Here is a 21830-nt window from a genome sequence, read left to right on the forward strand (position 1 = left end):
GGTTGGACTCGATGATCTTGGATGTCTTTTCCAACTTCTGTGATTCCATGACTGCTGCCATCATGGTGTACCACTGCTGTTCTGTTTCTAGAGGCAGGTGCTCACCCTGGCTCTCCCAGCTCATCTTTTGGCTTCACTGCAGGGCAGAGCCTTGCTTTAATTAATGTCGTGTCAATCAACACCTAATTTCACCATGTGTTGCAAAATTTTGTAAACAGCTCTGTTTTGTGAAACACATGGGTGCTAGCTCTTGAGCATGTCCTCAAGGTTATAAAGGCACTACTTAGCTGTATGTTTTGTGGACTGAAATTTTTTTTCTCTGTCATTAGGAAAAGACCAGTTTCTGCATTGCATGAGAACTGTTCAGGCTGATTAGCATAGAAATGAATGTGCCTTAATCAGCTTGGGGTGAGGGAAGCTCAAAATTAATTTGATACATTAGTTTCACTTAAAAAAAAAAAAAAAAAAAAAAAAGCTGTTGCCACTAGTGACCGTTACAGTTAAAAATGCAAAATAGTCTCTCATTCAACACTGAGTTTATGCCAACTCATCACTTTCCAAATAATTTGTTTTCCAAACTAGATTTTCCCTATTTAATCTGCCCCATAAAGAAGATTGGGGGAAGGGCAATCAAGACAGAAACATGTGTAGGGAGGGAATCAAAGAGGAAGAAGATGCTGACTTGAAACTTAACCCTGTGTTCCCTGGAACATTGTGTTTATGTTTCACTGCTTAATACCTTGAATCCAGCTTATAAAGAGATTATTTCTTAGCCCTTGTCCTCTGAAGATCATTTCAGTGGCAACTCTGAAAGGCAAATGAGTTATTGAAATATGAAATACAAGTGAGAAATTCTCTAGTGATACATATATTAAAAAAAAACCCCTCCATATAATTAGCAAAACGTGTTTGCTTTTGTGGTAAAAAGATACTAAATGAATTTATATTCTTCCTGTTCAGAAGACTGTAAAATTCAGGGTCTTTATAACTACCAAGAGAGATTCATATTAAGAAGGCATATCTAATCTATCTACGGTGATACAGAAGGAACACTTTGATAACCATTAAATTAAAAGACTGCCACGTGTCCTGTGAGCATGTATGTAGGAGTGTGTGCATGTATTTTGACTTAGAGCTCTGCTAAGCATCAAAAATGCTCTATTCTGGATACTCTGAAATTTAGAGGTAATATATGTTACTCAGAAAGTCAAGTTTGTGGCTGGCACACCAGTGAGACTGGAAAACTGAAGCAAGACTTTTTCATGCTTATTCTAAGATGAAATGAGACTTCTGATGATAGGTGAAATAGGATGTAAAACTATTTAAAATTGAAAAATCGACTTGAAACCAGTCTGATAAGTTTGGATGAGGGAAGCAATTTGAAAGACTATCTGCTAAGAAAAAAATAAAGTATGGAAAAGTGATACTGCTGAGGAAATGAGAAAGGAGGATGAAGCTGAGGTTATTATTACAGAAGCCAGTAGAGTTTTGGTAAGACTTCTGGTTGTCTGTTTAGAAGGAGATGGTGAGAGCATTAGCAAGAGCTGGAAGCACAGTCAAGAAGTGAGGATTTTAGACAAAGGGAAGGTGTATCTGTCAGTTCAGCATCAGGTGCCCGCATCAGGAGGAAAGAGGGTTTCCACCTGACCAGAAAACAGGAGAGGAAGACCTTGTGCACTTGATTAATTTGAAGGTATTTAGCACTGATGTAATGTAAAAGAAGGGTTTCATCCTGTGAAATTTTACTAGACTTTTTCATGTGAACCACTTACCTTCAGCTTTCTTTACTTTGTTTGAGAGAAAGCGGCGCTTTTAGGAAGAGATGAACTACAACCTTGAAATATATGTCTCAAGTCTGATGAATTGCACTCTAGAAGTGCCTATTTCTCTCTGACTATAAAAGGAGTGTGGTGTGATTAGTGCAGATAGAGATGTCTCCATTGAAGAAGCTTATATGTAGTTGGATGAATTCCTTTGGTGCTTTTTATGAACGTTAAATTATCCCATCCGTTCACTCAGTGTTGTCTCCAAAAATATAAGTACTTCACAAGAGCCAGTCCTATGAAAGTTGTCAGCAGGAGGAGGAGGTTCAGAGAAACTACTAAATGTGAATCATTCTGTGTAAGGCACAATTTTGAGCCAACATGATGTGTGCTTTTGTTCACTTTTCTTCTGTGGGTTCCTGCTAATTTTCGAGCATACATGACATATACACCTTTTCTGAGTTAAGTAATGGTGGCTCGTCCACCGGGGTCGAAATCGGTAATTTTGTCCAGAATTTGAAGATGGAATATGGATAACTGCCATGACATCCCACACCACGCGGTGCGGGGCAAATGGAGATTCCCACAGGTATGCAGTCACAATCCGGTCAAGGATTGGGATTCAGCTTAGCACTTCCAGTGACATGGCCCTGTATGACACGATTGCATGTGCCCTTTCTGGGCCTGAATGCTGTACCAAATGCAGGGGAAGTGGGGTCTAGTACCAGACAGCAGACTCCACCACTCGACACCACTGGGTTGCAACCAGCGTGGAGCATCCAGGTGGCAGCCTGTGCGTTGGCCTAGGCTTGCCCCCAGCGACGCTGTTGGAATGAGAGGCACGCATCCAGGTTCCGCTGGATTAGGGTCACAACCCTGTCATACAGTTGCTTGGAAGGCATACATTTCCCTCAAAATCCAGAGATGGGGAATCACAGAAGTCAGGTGGTGCTACTCCCCAGAGCAATTGCCAGACTGGTGTCCAGCTATACCACCCTGTGGACAGAGGGCTTGGCAGCTCGTGTCTGATGGGTGGCCATGCCATGAGTTGCATGAGTTTGTTTCACCGGATGGATGCGGCATCCATCAATACTACCATGTGGGTGGTGGGGCCACATGGTAGGGCGAGAGCATCCTATACCCCCGCACTAGGGCAGAAGGCCGATTTGGTTACCCTTGCGAGCACCCAGCGGGAGAAGCTATCTCAGGGCATCACGACTGCAATTCAGGCCTAACCCTTGTTTGGATGGCACATGTTTGAAATCTGCAGGCTGGTGTATGTCAGGAGAAATCACTGCATAATTAACAACTGCTAAATCAAATGTCATGGTAATGTTCCTTGCTTTCCGAGCATTACTTTTAGTGGTGTGTTAATTTATCTTGCTTATTTTTCTGGGAACCAGTGCATACACTTATGACAATATTATTCATAGCTCTCAGCTTTCTGGGCTGTCTCTCATCTGCCTTTTCTGCAGATGAGATCACTGAGCTTTTTGAAGTAATGGTGTATTTTATGATAGAGCAGGGTAAAATCACATTCACTGCAATAAAGGTAAACTCTTAAGGGTCTTTTGTGTTGCATTAACAAGGCATTTCAAGGAAGTAGGATATCAATTTCATGTTTCATGTTAACAACATTAATGTCTTTGTGTTTATGCCTGTTATGGCATGGAAGCAGAAAAAGGTAATCCTTGAAACAGCTTCCTTCCTTGCCTTCCTCTTTTCACAAATGAACATTAAAAATTTAAAAGCATGGGTAAGAGTGTCTTCAGAGTATTTTGTATCAAATTGGGGGTGTGGAAAGTATGCAATCTTCAACAGAAACGTTCTAATCTCCTTGTTTTTGTGGAAGGGATCCACAAAAAAAAAAATTCCCAGAAAACCCAACACATATGGACAGAACAGAGGAGGCAGCTGAGAATAGGTATCAAACTGTGCCTTGCTCAGGTATGGAAGAGCTTGCAGGACTGCCTCTCTTCATGGTCTTGTAAGATGGACTGGATACAAACTGATCTCTTAAAAATTACCGAATAATTTTTCTCTATCTATATCTTATTAATAAAAGGACTCCAGTAGGATTTACTTATTTTTATTGAACATGTCTCTTTTTGTAAACAATTGATAGTCTCATTGGCTAGTTCTGTAGCAGAGAATCCTGTCTTTATTTGGTCCTTTAGACTCAAATACAATAAATAAAACTAATTCTTTTCTGAAATACTGCATTTTTATTTCCCATCTGAGCTTATGTCTGTATACTTTCAAGTGTCTGTGGTGATGCAGCTGTAGTTTAAGGGCCTTGTGTGAGAATTATTGTTTACAGTTGCTATTCATTGCTGTCATGCACCTGTAGCTGCAATAATTTCAGGTATGCATAGGACAGAATTAAGGATATTGTTTATCACTTCCTGCTGACAGTGTCTTATGCAGTGTAGCTGACTGGTGTGACAGAGGAATGCTTGTGCTGATTGTGTCCTTCCTAGCATATTTGTGACTGCATCCATCTTGATCTATTAGATGGACTCTGGGAAGAAGAGGGATAGCCTTGTAGGTTGCAGAAAGTGAGCAGTAAAGGAATTGTTTTCAATCAGCTGAAGTACATAGGAAATTTAAGTTAAAGTGCTGTTGCATTGCTTGGCTTGGTTAAAATTGATGTTTTCATGTTTTGCTTGTACTTTTGAGGTTTTAAAAATTTTTGGTAGCAAAATGAGTTTCTGAATAAAATGTAGAAATGTCTTCAGGCCAAAGAAGCAAATGCAAATGAAATGTTTAAAGGCATTGGGACCCAATCTGCAGAAGTCAGTGGGAAGCCACTGACATCCTCTTTGGAAACCATCTGTGTTACTAATCTCTGCAGTGCCCTGTGCTGGTTTTTTTTTTTTCATGAGCTTCCTCTAAGTTCAAGAAGGACCTTTAAAATATTTGCTGATAGTAACAATGTATTATACTGTTACCTGAAAACCACTTAGCCTTTTCCTCCTTTCATTATTTCCTTAGGAATTTAAATAACCTAAGGATAAGGTGTGTGTCTTTCTGAGAGTCCCCGCTTCTGAGCGGCATTTCTCTCCCACTTCTTCACAAGGGGTGGTTCTTTGTGCCTTGTCTTGCTTTTCCCCATCCCATTACAGAGGAGTCAATGTGATCAGAAGGCATCATCCTTCTTCTTCAGGATGAAAATGCCTTTTTGTATTAATCTGTTTAAGATGCTGATAAAGACTAAACACGTTTGAGACTGACAAGAACCTTCAATTTTCCATAATAGCTTTTACTTTCTCGAGAGCAAGGCTACCAGGAGAAAGTCACAGAAGTGGACAAGGAGCAGCTCTGATGGATGACTGATACTTCATGTAGCCCTGCCATTGTCCATCGGCCCTTGATATTGCACAGCCAGGTGCTGAATGATAGGCACTTCATAAAGGTGCAGCCTTGACCTCAGATTCTCTGTAGCCTGTGTAGGAGATTGTCAGTGAAAGAGTTTGAGCAAGAATCTGAAGATTTGATCTTCTCAGATCTGTAGCTATTACTACAGTTGTAGTACCTGAAACATGACTTCTGGAGTATGTGCAAAGGGGAGAATCAATCTGTTGTCATAGACATTTTTGAGCAGAGGCAGTAAAAATAACTTCAGTATAAAGTAATATGTTCTGGTGAACTCTTGAGTTGCACTTTAAGAACCTTTATAAGAAGCACTGCTGTCTGACCAGGGAATGAATTCTAGAGTAAGCAGAAGATTTTGGTGCAACTGTTGCTTTATTCATATCTTAATTCTTATTTGAGTGTATATCCAGGCAAGGGTTACATCCTGATACCGCTACAGTGAGCTCTGCAGTGAAAGCCAGGAGTGTTCCATCAAATGATATGTACCAATAGTTTGCCTGTCACTGCAGATTTTTTTTTTCAAAGTAGTTAGTTCTTTCCTTATGCATTTTACTTTGAACTTATGCATTTGTCCATAATCTTTGTGAACTTGGCTCTACCTGGGGGAGCTGCGGGTTAATCGTATCCTGTGCTATAATCGTTAGGTCTTCGTGTAGACAGCTCATCAAATGTGCAGAATTATACCACAGCTCTGATCATCTAGCTAAGGGGATTAATGTCACTTAAAGCAATGTGTTGGGACAAAACAGATTACAAGGTGCAGAAGAGGTTTGGAGGCTGAGTCACTGAGTCGGGGAAAGAGGGATGTAAAACCCTCAGAAAATCAGTAATCATCTCAATTTGCAGCTTTTTTAGCTAATGTACTGGTGCAGCAGAATATGTTCTCTGGAGTGATGGGCTGCACACGTTGGCAAGGCGTCAAAGAGGATGCTTATTATAGCCTTGCTGTTTGGAAGAAACAACTATAATCGAGAAACACCTTGTGCTGAAATCTTGTCTTGGATTTCATCTTATTAAACCAAGTCAATAATATTTGTGGTGTTTAAAATGCACAGATAGGGTTTCCAATAGTTTGTTTAGTCTTACTAAGCATACAGGGATATTAAACATTAACTGGGTGCTGCATAACTGTGGATATAATTAATTTCATTTGGTCAAGACAGTAATGTACTCTGTGTACATTATGTAGCTGATAAATGCATTTATATAGAGACATTCCATTGACTTGCCAAATATTCCATTGACTTGCCAAATAATGGGTCATTAATGGCAAAGTTGACTTAACATCTGATACCACGCCTAGACTGTGGGCACAGAAGTGAACACAGGCTGTATTAGCTTGTTTGACATGTCCCAGCTAAACTGCACTAGATCAAGCTTGAGAATGTCTGCTACATTCTGGTCATGTCTGAAGTGTGTGTAGACAAGCTGCTAGTTTAAACTACAGAGTTAGAGATGCTATTCACATTCTGTCTTTTTTCCTTCCTCTGCTGCTTTAAGCATATTTGAAAACAAGGCACTTCTTAGCGGTTTCTATTGCTATGAAAAGTAAATGAGCATAATTTATTGAAAAGTAAATGAGCATAAGTTGAAATTCCAAGAGATGTGTGTGTCTGAAAAGGCTGTTAGCAGATACATGCAATACTTTGCTGTGAAGAAATAATTGCATGAGGAGAGTGCCAAAAGTGTATGGTCTTGTATTGGAGGTGCCCCTGGGGCTGGTAATGGGGGTCTGTGTATTTATCAATGCAAACCCTCCACAACTGGCTCCAGGTCCCTCTGGAGTTCCCATTTTATGACTTGAAGTCCCTTTGACTCCTTGCTCCGTGCTTCAGTATTTTGTGAGTACTCAGGGAGAGGGAGGAGTGTGTGTGTGTGTGTGCATGTTGGAGAGAAAAGTTAAAATTTGGTGTAGATTACACTCAGAGCTGCTTTATAATTATAAACCAACACTTTTTGTGCTCCATAGGTTGGTAAATGTGTTGGGTTTTGTGTTGGTAATTTAACTTGGCCTCTACAGTGCCAAGTGGTGTTTTCACTGCCAAGTGGTGGAGTGCTTAATAGGTCTGTCCAATGGTATTAAGTAAGTTTTATGGTTTAGTCAACTTTTTCCTGTATTTGGCTTTTAGGAGCAGGACAGCTGCTAGACTTCTCAGGTGTTTTAGTTCACATGTGAAGTTTGAGCCTAGCAAATTTCTTTTTCCCCAAATTACTTACCAAGTTACTATAAGAGTGATTTACTCATAAAACACCTATTTAGGTATTTATTAAACAAAAACAGAGCCATAAAGCATAATGCCGGAGAAGATAACTGCTTTTTTTTGATCAGCAGGATCCAGATGGGCTGTGTAAGTTGCTCCCACAGGATGTAAACTCTGGAAAAAAATCCATATAGAAAACCTGTCTCCCCTATTCCCCAAGCTCCATATTCTCCTATTTTAATAGAAAAGCTTTTAGATGTCAGTTACGTTCTTCTTTTTTGAGTGGTATTTGGCTGACTTGAGATGTGGAAAACTTTTGTCTAAAGCATTAATTTAAGGAAATACAAAATAATTTTGTACTTTAACGAAAACTGATGGGGAAAGGAATTAGGGTTGTTTGTACAGATGGGGTTAGAATGGAAGTATTTAATCTACATGTAGGTATTTCCAGAATACCTCATATGATTTGGTAATCTGATCTACCTTTTTTTATGACAGAAGGGCATTTTGGGTGTCTTATCCAATTTAGAAACCTAGTCCTGAGTGGTTTTTCACTTTTGCCTGCTGTAGACTAGTTAAACTCTGTTGAATTCCATGAATTTTTATTGACTTGAAACTGATATAAAATGAGAAAAGGATCATCTTAAAATAACTGCCAATAAATCTGGTAAGAATATTCAGATGTCATGGCATCAGTCTTTTGTTTTTGTATTGAAATTGTGTGACATCACTGAGGTCAGATTTGCACCAGCACACAAGGCGTGTGTGAGATCAGGGAGTGTCCTTGTGTTGTCTCATCCAACCTGCATATCTGAAATTGGAAAGATGGCCTGACAAATGGGGAGGTCAGCTGGAGGAGGGAGTGGAATTATTAAGGTTGAAAAAGCGCTTCAAGATAATTCTAGCACTGACATGTCCACCACTAAACCATGTCTTGCCATGCCGCATCTACATGACTTTTACATACCTCTAGGGATGGTGACTCCGCCACTTCCCTGGGCAGCCTGTTCCAATTCTTGTCAACCCTTTCCCAATTTTTTTTCCTACTATTCAATCTGAACCTCCTCTGGCACAACTTGAAGCTATTTTCCCTCGTTCTCATCTTTTACGGGGAGGCAAGGCACTCCCACTTTGCTACCATCTCCTTTGTGGTGATTGTAGAGGGTGATAAGGTTCGTTCCCCTGCCCTGAGCCTCCTTTTCTCCAGGCTGAACAATCACAGCTCCCCCAGCTGTTCCTCATTGTACCTGTATTCCAGACACTTCTCCACCTCCGTTGCCTTTCTCTGGACACGCTCCAGCACCTCAGTTGTTGCTCCTGAACTGAGGGACCCAAAACTGAACTTAAGGTGTGGCCTCTCCAGTGCCAAGTACAGGGCCACAGTCACTGCCCTGGTCCTGCTGGCCACACTGTTGCTGATCCAGGCCAGGATGCCATTGGCCTTTTTGGCCACGTGCTGGATCATGTTCAGCTGCTGTTGACCAGCTTCCCCAGATCCTTTTCCACCAGCCATCTTCCCAGCCACTTCTCCCAGCCTGTTGCACTGCCGGGGGTTGCTGTGACCCAAGTGCAAGACCCAGCCCTTGGCCTTGTTGAACCTCATACAGTTGACCTTGGCCCATCAATGCAGCCTGTTCAGAGCCCTGTGCAGGACCTTGCTGCCCTCTAGCTGATCAATATTCTCATCCAACAGACTTAGGATGTACTTAATCCCTTGAGATCATTAACAAAATGTCAAACTGAACTGGTTAAATAATCAAGTAAGCCTGCAGCGTCTTCTGCAAACCATTCAAAATGTCTCTGAATGTATTAGTGGTCTTTCTCTTCTGGATGTTGATGACAGGAGACAGGGAAGCCTGCACTGTTGATCTGTAACCTGTCATAGTTGAAGAGGAAACTCACTTCAATATTTTCAGCATAACACCACTGGTGTTAATGCCAGTTAAATGGGGCTGGGTAAGGAAAACAAAGCTTTATATCAAATTGGTCTATTTTGCATCAACTATCAGCAAGTAGGTAAACATAAAACTTTTTTTTCTTCTTTTTTTATTTTTAAAGCTTTTTTTTTCCTTCTGAAATAGTTTGGCATTGGTTCTGAAGCTTAGTTGTTGAATAGAGAAACTTCCCAGCAACTGCCCTTTGATTACTTCTAAATGTAGGTTACAGCTGTTCTTTTGGGAAAGGCACATAGCTCAGCATGTGAGAAACTGACACCTTTTTCTCTCCTTTTCAGAGTATCTCCTCTGCAGAAGTCTGAAATAGTAGACATGGTCAAGAAACACGTCAATGCCATAACACTTGCCATTGGGGATGGTGCCAATGATGTAGGAATGATCCAGACAGCTCACGTTGGAGTGGGGATCAGTGGCAATGAGGGCATGCAGGCAACCAATTGCTCGGACTATGCCATTGCACAGGTCAGATGCAAGAATGAACAACTGCCATATCATCTTGTGAGAAATGAGAAATGCACCGTGCAGCCATGGAGTGCTCGATGGCTTCTTCTGGCCTCCAGGCTGCAACCATCTCTGATTTTTTGTTTCTCCGGGCAGCTGACTAGAACATATTTTGAATATATTTTGGGGATTTGTTGTTATGATTTTGTATTCTTCAGGGCAAAGCTCCACCTCTCTTCGAAGTTCTAGTTTCCGCCTGACAACTGTACAATATCTTGGTTCTTCAGTAATCAGGGGGAAGTGCTTTCTGTGATGCTTGTGTTAATATGCTTTTAAGTAACTTTCCTGTCTTGGTGCAAAATCTGTTTTTACTATGAGTAGGTATTATAACCAGGTATGTGAGAATTTATTGTTTGGCTGTCCTTAAATTAAGACATCTCCTGTATTTCTATTCCCTCTCACCCCTGTGTTGCATCCAAGAATTGATCACAGTTCTAGAGAGCTGGCCAACGTTTTCATTTTACATATGTTATTTTGAGCGTTATTTGGGCGAGTGCCTCAAAACTAGTCCATCAAATTCAGCACTGATTACTTCACCTAAAAAGAGGAGTTAAAAGCTTTTTTTCTGTTTGATTGAAGAAACTACAATTTAGAATCAAGACTTTGAAAGAAACATAAGAAAGGAAGGAGATGCTTCAGTTGCTGGATGTCCTCTGAATACTATTTACATCTGAGGTTCTCTGTGTGTACGTTTGATACCGATGCAGGGCAAAACCAGATTGAGCTGACAGGAAGCAGAGACAATCCCCTGCCTTCCTTCAGCTGATGTTCTTTTCTGGCAGGGTGTAGGCAGATTTGTTCTACCAAGTGCCATGAAATACTTCCATCTTTTGATAGTTTTGAGTAGCAGGTGAAGTTTGAAAATGCAGGGATGATGCTGCTGTATGCACAGATAACTGTGCATTGTGTTGACCCTGCTGAGAAGCACAGTGGCAGCCTTTTGTTGCTGCTCTGTTCTGTGGTCTGACGAAGCACACTTGGTTTCATGTTTGAATAACTGAGACCTTTCAACAAATTTATCTTGAGAATTTTAGGCAGTTTTACCAAATTATTCTGTCATAGTCAGTAGCATATCCCGAAAATATAGCTGTATAGGATCTGCCAAAATCATTGTCTCTAGTATTTTGTAATGACTTCTGCATTTTTTTATTTCAGTGGATTATATATTGCTTGCTGTATAACTTAAAGGAATGCTCTTTACTTGGACTTCTCCAGATCATTTATTACTTCTACTTCAGTAGCTAAGCATAAGCAGCAGGAATTTTGCCTGTAGAAGGCCTTACAGAAGTAATTTCTTTTGTGTCGCAGTACCATTAAATCTGGAGAACTGATTTCACATTCATGTGTTGCTTTTGCGTTAAGAAAACCCCTTTTATTTTAGTTTAGTGTTAGAACATGGAAGTCGCTCTTGGTTTAAATTCCAGTCAGCAAGTTACTGACAATAATGATGCATCTTATGAGTTCAATATGAAATAAAAGCTGGTGACACCAGCACAGAATTGCAGCTTTCAAAAATAAGTGAAACACTGTGGAACTGTATTTTTTGTGATTGTGTAGAAGAGCTCTGTGCTGATTAGATTAGAAAACATATAAAGAAATCCTTCGGGTAAAGGAGACTAATACTGTCTCCTTTGGTATGTGCTTTAAAAAAAAATAGTGTTTAAAAGAAAAACTTGGATCTCTTTGGAGTGTATTTCTTTCAGTGAAGACATACAACTCCCACTAAAGCATTACTATATGTGCATGCCTTGAAGGCAGAGTATGTTATAATGTAGCATCTCATGTTCAAATGCTATTTCAAATGCAGCAGTACCAGAAGTAGGCACTTATAGAAGAGAGAGTCTCTATATAGGCTCATTCGAGATTCCAGAGAGAATCAAAGCATAAACCAAACAAAAATAAAAAGCCAGCTTGTATCTGACTCCACTCGAAATAGCTTCCACAGGTGCAAAGAGCATCTGTTTGAATCATCCTTTCCCCTTGAAATTATATTACACCAGTGACCTCTATTTAGAGAATTCCCAAATCAAATGACTTGTTTAGAGAGACAGTAGTAGCTTTTAATAACTTTTTTCTCAGTAAATAGCTTTATCCTCTTAATCCACAGAACATCTGGTGTCTAGGGAGCGTTTCCTTTTTTTAACTAAGGATGCTTCTTTCTTCAACAAATGTTCTTGTTTCAGTTTTCTTCCTTGGAAAAGTTGGCTTGTGTTGTGGATGCATTTTCACTGTCTTAAAAGCCCCCAACATGCCATGACCTCACCCTTTTGTCAAGATAGAATCTAGAAAATAAACTCTCTATTAAAGAAGTTATGCTAGGGTTGATACAGTGACGACTGTAAAAACTTAGACTCTTTCACAGGTAGGCTGGCCGGATGGTCATAATGTCCCCTGCTGATTTAAAGTTCTGTAAATATTGGAGCATCCAAACAAAGGCAGTGTCTTGGTGGAGCCCCTGTCTGTACTGCTCTATGCCTGTAGCTGTGCATTTGCGTCATTTCAGCATCAAGTTTAATTCTTTACCATTTCTTAACAGGACTCTTCACTGGTGTGAGCAGGCTTTGTTTGTTCTTTAGGCTCTGGTATCTTCCTTGCTGTGCTCTGCAGTGCATTCATTTTCATGAGAGCACAGACAAGAGCGCAATAAATGGTAGGACTTTTTTGTTGCCTTGAGCATCCAAAAAGACCACATCAAAGATGGTCATTTGCTAAATTCAGCAGAGAGAAGTTCTCAGGGTGTGTCTGACTACTCTCTATAACTGCTTTGGGATGACTTGTGGCAAGTTTCCCATCACCTTGGTTGTGTTTTATTAGTGATTTTTATGAGGAAATCGTAGCTATCCTGCGTATTAACTTATGGTGTTAGGGGTCTAACAGGTCAGCTACTCCCTTGGGAGTGTCCCAGTTTTAACTTAGCTCAGGTTAAGCAGAGAACCACAAAACCTGGTTCACTTTTGTTTTCGCTCCTCTGCTGGCATATCCTAACAAACCTGAGTTGCTGATGAATGGGAGAGGGGCTGTCCTGAGGATTTGTGGTTCAGTGATTTTATTGCTGGAAAGCATGGGAGCAGAGCTGCCTCACGACAGTCCTAACTCATTACTGTAGCTCTTAATTTCAAGTAAGTTTTGGTCAGAATAAATGATCTAGAACCTAAATTTAGCAAGTCAGGCTTTTCCTTTCAAGTCACTTGGTGGAAAAGGAAGCAAAGCAAATAATTACCTTAGTCCCTAAGATCTCCCCAGGTACACATGTGCTAAACAGGAAACAGTCACCACTTTGAGCTGTCTGTAACTGGGCTGCAGCCACACAAAGGTTCACTAATAAAGCCAAGACTAGAAAATTATGCATTTCACAGTCTGGATTACAACACTGTCTCCATGAAAGTCCATTTTCAAAAGTTCTGAATTTGAGATCCATCTGTGTTTCAAACTAGCATTAAAAGGTATATAATTATACAAATTCATTTCCTTGTCCTTTCCACCAAATGCCCCTTGCTTTATGCAGTATTTTATATAACACACAATTACATACATTTTGTGGGCAGAAAAATGTTAATGTAAGTATCTATTCTCTATAAATGCATCTATTTGTCTTGCTTTTTTTCCCCCTCTTGTGCATTTTATTTCAGTTCAAGACAGTTTTAATTATTAGATTGTTCATTTTACACAGGGACAAGAGATTCTGAACCTTGTAGACCCTCAAACATTTATTTTGTCATCAGGATGGTAATAACAATTGAAGACTTCTTGCTTTTTAAGCCACTTTTTAAAAACCTTTATAAGTTTAGTTACAGAACAGATTTTAGCTTTAACTATATTAAGAGTTGTTTTTTTGTATATATCGTCAATTAAGCAGTTTAAATATTGTACTTGAATAGCTTTCATAGCTGATTTGAGGAATTTTTTCCCTGAGAACAGATGTTTACTTTCAACCATTTTCTTAGTGCTTCTTCATGTATGTAAGTACCTCTTTTCTGTCTTTCAGTTTTCCTACTTGGAGAAGCTGTTGTTGGTCCATGGTGCTTGGAGTTACAATCGAGTTACCAAATGCATACTATACTGCTTCTACAAAAATGTGGTTTTGTATATTATTGAGGTAAGAGTAAATAAATGGATGGGTCTTACTGTTGCTTATTCTTTATATCATTCCCTACAAGTAGAAAAGCTAACCCAAATGGATTGAGCTAAAAGGACTGATATTTTTTTCCCTGTTTAGCAACTTGAAATTGAATTTCCTATCTCAAATCAGTTCACTTGAATCTTTTAATATTTGTAAAGGAAAACCAGAGGTTTTTAGTGCTGTGAAGCTTTGGCCATGAGATCTCAGAGGCAAAGTACATTCCTTCTGTGCAAATGTTTTTATTGAAAGCATTTTTGTATTCATGGAACTGTTTCAGTTAGTGCCTGTATTTATGAAAACTTGAATTTGGGGGCTGAATTTAAATCGAAATTTTGTTTAATAGAATTTAATAGGCAAATAATAAACAAGGCAAAACTGTAGCTGTTGTTTCCAAGTTATAAAGACCATAGCTTAGCTGGAATAGAAATTAGTTTGCCTTGTTTTTTGGAAATAGATTACATAATTTTGTAAATGACACTCATTTACAAAATGAATCAGGTTATTTGATTTCATTTTCAAGACATAACTATATTTTGAAAATAATTTGCTGGAAGATACCCAGTAGCGAAACTGGATTTTAAAGAGGGCTGAATACTGTTATGACCATTGCATTTCAGTGTGCCTAGATAGGAATGTAGTTCTCATGCCGCAGAATATAGTCTTGAATATAGAATGTATCAGGAAGGGATTTTTATAATGTGCTGTTGTGTAATTCGAAACACTCAATGAACTTGAAGTCAGTGGTTTGATATTTGAGTATCAAGTGATCACTTACTTGGTACAGCAATTTCTACAATGTTCATCAGTTTTACTGATATATGTGCATATATATTAGATTTTCTATTTATTTGTGCTGTTGAGCAGCCATGAATGAGGTTAACAGATAAGAAAACTACAAAATTTATAATTAGACATATAGTTATATCAATTACAGGAAAGAGTGGGTGAGTAATATTTTGCTATTCATTAAGTCCCATAATGGTTAGTGTGGTCAGCATAGCTGACTCCATCAGGGTTTGATCATCTTCTATATATGATGTTAGAGAACATATACTCTCCTCTAACTTATTCCACTTTTCCTGTACTATTTCTGAATTAGCTGTTGTCTGTTAAAATTCCAAGACGCATTAGTCTACTGCAAGAGAGTTATCCTCTACCTCATACTTTTACTAAAGGTTTTTACATGCTGTTAGAGATGACAATAATATTTGTTATAGTGCAAAAGAAATATAAATAACTTTAAAAATAACCTTCTAGTATGTTTCTTACTGAGAATGGCTGGCGATTGCTGGGGTTTTTCCCTGAATTTTTCAGAAAATGCTTAACAGCTTCATGATTGCCTTCTAGGATTCTTTTCTCCATTTGAAAATAAGTTTTGGAAGTCCTGTTTTTAGCTTATTACAGCTATAGCACCATGAGTCTTTGCTTCTTTGACTACAGTCTGACATGTAGATTAAGTTCTGCATCTAATGTTATATGGTAAAACTATGCCTTGCCATATGAGCAGCTGTGCAAGGGGTTGAATACAAGTGAAGTTGTCTGGGACCTCTGTCCTGAGGTAGCTTAATTATTTTACCAGAGGATGGAATTTTGTTGACCAGATATCTCTGTATGATACATACAATCCAAGTCTGCTCTGAGAATATGAGGTCACAGGTTCTCTCCACTGACTCAGTCTGTGCTCAGTTCTTTTTGCATACTGTCCTGAGCCAAATGAGCTTTTGTGTCCACTCGTGTCCATGACTGAAGGTGAGTCAGTTCCATCCAACACTTGAGCACTGAAAAATGTTGTACAAGATGCAGCCCTGCACCTCAGTTACCTCTCTGTGTTTTAGCTACATAGCATCTGGGAATGAGCTTAAGGCTTTAAGGAAGATGAAGTGACAGATATAATTTTGTAGCCCTGCAGCAATGGGAAGAGCCCAGTTTGGTTTTCTCCAGTGAGTTTCCTTTACTAAGCAGCCTTGAGGAACTTCCCCTCCAAAACTGTACAAAAATAGCCAAATTGCCTGGAAACCCAAGAGACACCAGTTTTGGTATCCTAGGGACACAGGGTAGAGCGAAGAGATCTTTAATTCCCTCCTTAGCTTTACACAAAGAAAGAGAGTAAGAAGTTGTTTCATGTATGTCCTGTGAGGTTTGGCAGTGCTGATGAGTTTGTGGTATAGAATGATGCTCATGAAAGAGACACTCCACAAGGAAATAAATCCTTCAGCTTGAGAAAATAGTACTTAAGTGCCCAGCACCTCTGCACTGTTTCTTTTACATATGGTACTTTCCTGATTGTTTCCCAGTGCTCTGGACAAGTTTAGTACTTACCTGTGCTTTCTGCTTGGGTATATAATGTATGGGGAATATTCTTTTAGCATTGTAATGAAATAGGGATTTGAACTTGATCTACTTTTTAAGTATCTTTTGAAGGATTTTAGTGAGTAAATATTTATACAATTGAATGAAAAAGCACATCATGAATATGACTGCCAGTTTATATCTTTGCTACTGTATCTGTTTTATTTCAAGGAAGTTTTAACACTGGAGGAATAGATGTAGTAAGCCTTATATAAATGGCTTTTGCAGCAGTGAAGCACTGGGGCTATCATAACTTTTATTCCCTGATACCTGGCAAATACCAGAGAGAAGGAAGAGGTGGTGGTTCAGCTTGGCACACAGAACATCTGGTCACAACTTGCAGTGGCATGCAAGTTAAGGCATTAAGGTTAAACTTAATTAAACAACTTGATTCTCAGTGCTTGAGAAGAGCATATTGCCATCTCTTTTCCTAGCATACCCATTCTGGTATACAAAAACCCCTCATGCACTAAAAGTTCATCTTGATATCAGTTGTATATTCTAATAACTGGAGGATCCAAACTGTTGCATCTCTGAAACATTACATTTTATCATCTTTTTTTCATGTTCTGGGTTAAAATACAGACTTTAGGGGTTTGTAGGAAGTCTACTCAGGTAACTGTCACCATGGGCTTTACTCCTATGAGATACTGCAGGGTTAAGGCTGATGCTTACATTTCTGCAGTGTCTGATTCTTTGTGGAGAGATAGGGGCCCAGGGACTGTTTTCAGCTGCTTTGATGACTAAAATGTGTGCCCATATTGAGATTATTCCATGCTGCTAGAGAGGTGGTATAGCAGAAGGCAGGCTTTGCAATTTAGTGATTGTAGGGGAAATGGAGATGAGAGTGTAATTTCTCTCTCTCTTGAAAAGGCCCTGCTAATGTTTTTCAAGATATGAATTTTAAGTCAAAGTAATAAAGTTTAGTGAAGTCTGAAAAGATTTTGTCTTGGCTTAACAGTGGGAAACTCTGTGTTCTCTTCTTTCTTTGGCTTGGTCCCTCCCTTAGCATTTCTTCATCATTGTCTTCCTGCCATTTTCTTGATTTCTCCCTTTTATTTTTGGAAATAGGAAACTTAGTGAAGTATAAAAAGCACAAAGAGAAGCGGGTCCTGGAAATTCAAGTCCTTTCAGTGTGATTCTTAACCCAGTATCTGAACGCTTGTATATCACTGTTGCCAACACGTTTCAGGGTATAAAGCTGAGGTTCCCTTGCCTATGGACTCACTTATCGAGAGGGATGCAGAGTCTAGCCTTTCCATCCACAGAGCTGGTTGATAGGTTAATCGCTGCTTCTTCCCCACTCTCGACTGTCTATGCTGGATGTGTCCTAGCAGTGGCAGGGGAATCTACATAGGAAGCTGCCAGGATGGCTGCAGGGATGAAACACAAATATCAAGCTCTCTCTTTGGTGTCCATTCCTGTATTGCAATGTCTGGATGCACTAGCAGTGTGCACTAAATCTATTTCTAAGGAAAGCCAACCATTCAGCACCATCCTGAGGCAGAAGATCAGTGACAATGTTTTGACTTTTAAAGATTTGACAAATACCTGGGCATACTTAGAAAATACCATTTCATTCAATTACTTAGCTGGCTTCAAACTGAGTATTGAAGCAAAATATCTGTTTCACATCTGTTGAGCAGATATATTTAACTGGAGATGATATAAAGTTGTCCTGTTGACATCAGACCTTTGAAATATAGCTGATTTCAAATGTAAAAGAATACAGCAATGTTGCTTTTATGTCATGCTCAGAGAGGTAAAAACACAGCAAGATCAAAGGTTGTATCAGAAATATTGGAGAGTTCAAGACCTCTGGGAATGGTTCTGTGGAAACAGTAGCATGGAAGCTACTGGATAGCTTTCAGGCCAACTCACTGTGCTGGAAAAATGTGCTCAGTACTTCAACAAGCATGTTGGTTTTTTTGAAACATACTTAATATGAAGCACTTTTGTATTATATTTTGCTGAATGAATCAGGGGTGGCCCCGGTGTCAAGGTCTGGCAGTGTAGGGCCATGACAGAGAAATGAATGGGAAGGGGGGAGTATAATATACATACCCTGGTTGCTGCATTATTTTAATTTCTGTTTTAACAATCCAGAGACAAATTGCAAGCTTAGATTAGAAAGCTATTTCTTTGTAGATGCTGAAAGGGAAGTCTAATACCTGAGCAGTGTTAAACAAGGTAAATTATTAAAGAACAAAATGCCAAGATTATAATTTTTCTTCTAGAGCTGAAATTTCAAGTTTGAAAAGCTCTGAGTAAACAAAATTCCTAGATAAACATGCTTTTAAATAAGAGGTGATTTTCTGCATCAGCAAGGTCTGGCCATGAGAGCTGTGAAGTGCTCCACACACTCTTAGTGGTCGTCACTTCAGACAAGTGCAGCACAGGCTGCAAAAGCATGAAATATTGCTGTATGCAAACCTTGCATTTTTTTTCCTGTTTTCATGCTTTCCCATCAAACTCAACAGGTATTTAAAAAATTGCGGAAAGCAGACATGGGAATTTAAGCTCTCTTCTCCAAATGGTATGCAGAAATGAGTGTATTTGATATGATACTATAAAATATATGGCTCTAATGCTTTGTGTGCCTATCCGTGATTTATGTAATCTGACTTTTACCTACATCTTTGTGCTTTCTGTTTCCAATTGACTTTTCTTCTGCCTGACTATAACCTAAGAGTGGCAAACCTTAAGCATGGGGATTTTGCAGTAAGTTGAGGGCTGAAGTGCTGTAATTGTTGTCATATAAAGCAACTTTCTTAAAAGATCAGAGCAGTCTTTTCCCCAGTGTTAAATTAAGGATAATAACATCTGCTTGTAAAACTTTCTAACAATGATAACAAGAATACAGGCAGCTATCTGTCTTGTCTTCTTATTCAAATTATTCAGTTGCCTGTTCAAATACTTCAAATGCCAGTAGGCATTTAATAATCATTGTTTCTGTGTGTGTACTCAGTGTGGCCTAGCACAATGCTCTTATCATGGTAAAGCAAAGGAGGAATGTGTGTGTGACTTCCATTTTATATCATTGGGGAATCTAGATTTGGATTCTCCTAAATGCATACATATCCTGAATTAGTAACTTACCCTCTGTAGACAGGTGCTTTCAGGTAGACAAAAGGTAGGATTCAGAGTTCTTAAGACTGGTATCAGGTTTAAATTAGATGTATGGGAGGAATTTATGTAGTGTCCATGTAAACAACCTTTGGATTCCGGGGCTTATGGAAAGCAGTATGGGACTGGCAGATGTGTCACAGGACATGTGACATCACCTGTCTCAAGCAGCTGTATACTGAGAGGTCTGTATTACAGTAACTGAATCCTATCTAGAAAGAGATGGAATCTTTTTTTGTTCTGTTCTGAAACATGTAAAAGAAAAGAAATCCAAACCTCTCAGCTTGGGTAATGTTAATCCGTTCAAACAGTACAGAATATTTATGGAGGGTACAGTGCAGAACTTGGAAGACATGAACAGCGCAGGAATGAATGCAGTGTGAGGAGCAAAGCTCGTGAAACTCAGCATTGTCTCTTGATAATAAATAACCTGTGAAAAGACAGGTCTTACATAGGTGCTTGTTTTTCTCTTGTACTGTTCATCAGCCTCATACACAAGATGGAGATCTAGAGCACAGAACACTGTCCCCTTCCTGCCCACCAAAAAAGCTGATTGCAGCCTTCAATTCAAGAAAGCATTCTTTAGTAGCAATAGTTACAGGAAACAGATTCTACAAGGAGACTGCCAGAGTTTTGGAATATCGTAAAATACAATTTGCCAGCCTAATCCAAAATTGTCCAGATAGTGCTTTGCCTTGTTTTCCTAAAAATATATCCGAGTTCTTTACAGTACCTGTTTATGTGCTGCTACTGACAATTTATTTCAACCCCTGTCTTGTCTGAAGAAATTCAGCATTATGTATAGGCTGATCTCATCAACTTTAGTCCATGATTGACTTCTTGTTTTTTTAGCTTCCTAATTGAGCATGTTAATCCCAAGAGTTTCCAAGAAATCAGTCGCGAAGATAAATCCATGCTAATTTTCCTTCCTTCCTTTGCACTGCACAGCAAATCATGAGAGAGCAGTCTGTCTTCCCTGAAAACCAAATTGACCCAGCTATGTAAGGACTGCGTTTGATTTTTTTTTCCAAATATGATAGAAGCCTTCAACATTGCTTTGAATTTATGAAAAATGCCTTGATTATACCCCACAACCAACCAATCTGTAATTTTTTAACATTCCAGATATTATAAATTATAAATCAGGTTCCTTTATGTGGTGTCAAAATCTCTGGATGAAATGTCCATCAGGTTCAGTACACACTGCAGTAGATTACTTCAAAATGAGATCTACTCTGATATTTTATCAAATATCACTCAAAAAATTATTTTGAGTACATTTTTTGTGTATATTTGCATAAGAAGTATATGAAAGGCACAGTGATTTTTTTTTTTCCTTAGTAAAATGTATGCTTAATTTGGTGTGAAAAATCTTAAATTCATAATTTAGTGGGCTTATAACAAAGCAATGATAATGCTGCTCTCTAAATTTGAGGCCATTCAATGTGAAACATTTAGTCATGTCTAGAGCAGCGAGTTCTTCAAAGCCAGAATTCTGTCATCAGTAAATGTTTTTTATGGTTAACTATGTCCCTAACAAAAATACAAGTTCATGTTTAGAAGAGAGAGAGCCTAATGTGAAGAAGCTTTTACTAGGGAAGCTAAACATCTATTATGAATGTTAGGAAAATCCAAGTCTAGGTTTTTTCATCACAAAACCAGCTTTGAAATTCAAGAGTTCATTGTTGTTAATTTCAGCCCAACTTTCCTTCCAAAAGCTAAAAGTTTTCATAAAAAATTATAACTCCTCTGATGGCTTTGACTATTGACTTGAAAAACACTGACTGCTCTGACTCAGTATTGGATAACCTGTTGTTTTAATAAAAAATACCTTTTAATAAAAAATACTTTCATCTAGGCTAATTCAGTACACATGGCATTACTTGATGGCATGGCGAAAGCTGAATTTCAAATTTGTATTGATTTTAAAAGTGCAAATAAACTATCTTGGAATTTAGTTGTGCTTAGCACTTGCATGCTGGGTTTTGCAATGTATTTATGCTCTGCTGTGCTGAAGGGAATGATTTTGAGAGCGTTCTTTTAAAATCTGATACTACAAATACATAGATGCATATATGGTAATACAGCTACTCGCAAATATAGCCTTTGGGCCTGTGCTGTTTTGTTTATATCTGGCCTATACCCTATAAATGGACTTCCTTTGGAAGAGACATTCCTCATTTGTCTGAGAATAACTGAGAGCAGAGTAAGGTCCTATGTATATTTCATATGTGAAGCAGGATTTTCTGTCTGTTTTGCTTTTTGCTAGATAAGCCCTGGGGTTGTCATGCTGAAGATGTGAGATTTCTCTGGTTTTAGCTGTATTTCAATGCTCTAAATAGCAACATTCAAAATGCATTTATACAGCAATTTACTCACTTTTCATAGAATCATAGAATATCCTAAGTTGGAAGGAGCCCACAAGGATCATTTAAGTCCA

General features: G+C 38.8%; 1 protein-coding gene across 2 annotated transcripts in view; it reads left to right on the plus strand.

Annotated features, from left to right (window-relative positions):
- ATP8A2 (ATPase phospholipid transporting 8A2) overlaps positions 1–21830 on the plus strand; it is a 270602-nt gene that overhangs the window by 117867 nt on the left and 130905 nt on the right. For both annotated transcript variants that reach the window (XM_057366714.1, XM_057366713.1), the window contains 2 exons: positions 9573–9756; positions 13781–13891. In XM_057366714.1, the coding sequence (XP_057222697.1) occupies positions 9573–9756; positions 13781–13891 (295 nt within the window). The remainder of the gene's footprint in view (positions 1–9572; positions 9757–13780; positions 13892–21830) is intronic.

The sequence above is a fragment of the Malurus melanocephalus genome, unplaced genomic scaffold, assembly GCF_030028575.1.
Source record: "Malurus melanocephalus ecotype Western Australia unplaced genomic scaffold, MMel_1.1 scaffold_70, whole genome shotgun sequence".
Taxonomy (NCBI): Eukaryota; Metazoa; Chordata; class Aves; order Passeriformes; family Maluridae; genus Malurus; species Malurus melanocephalus.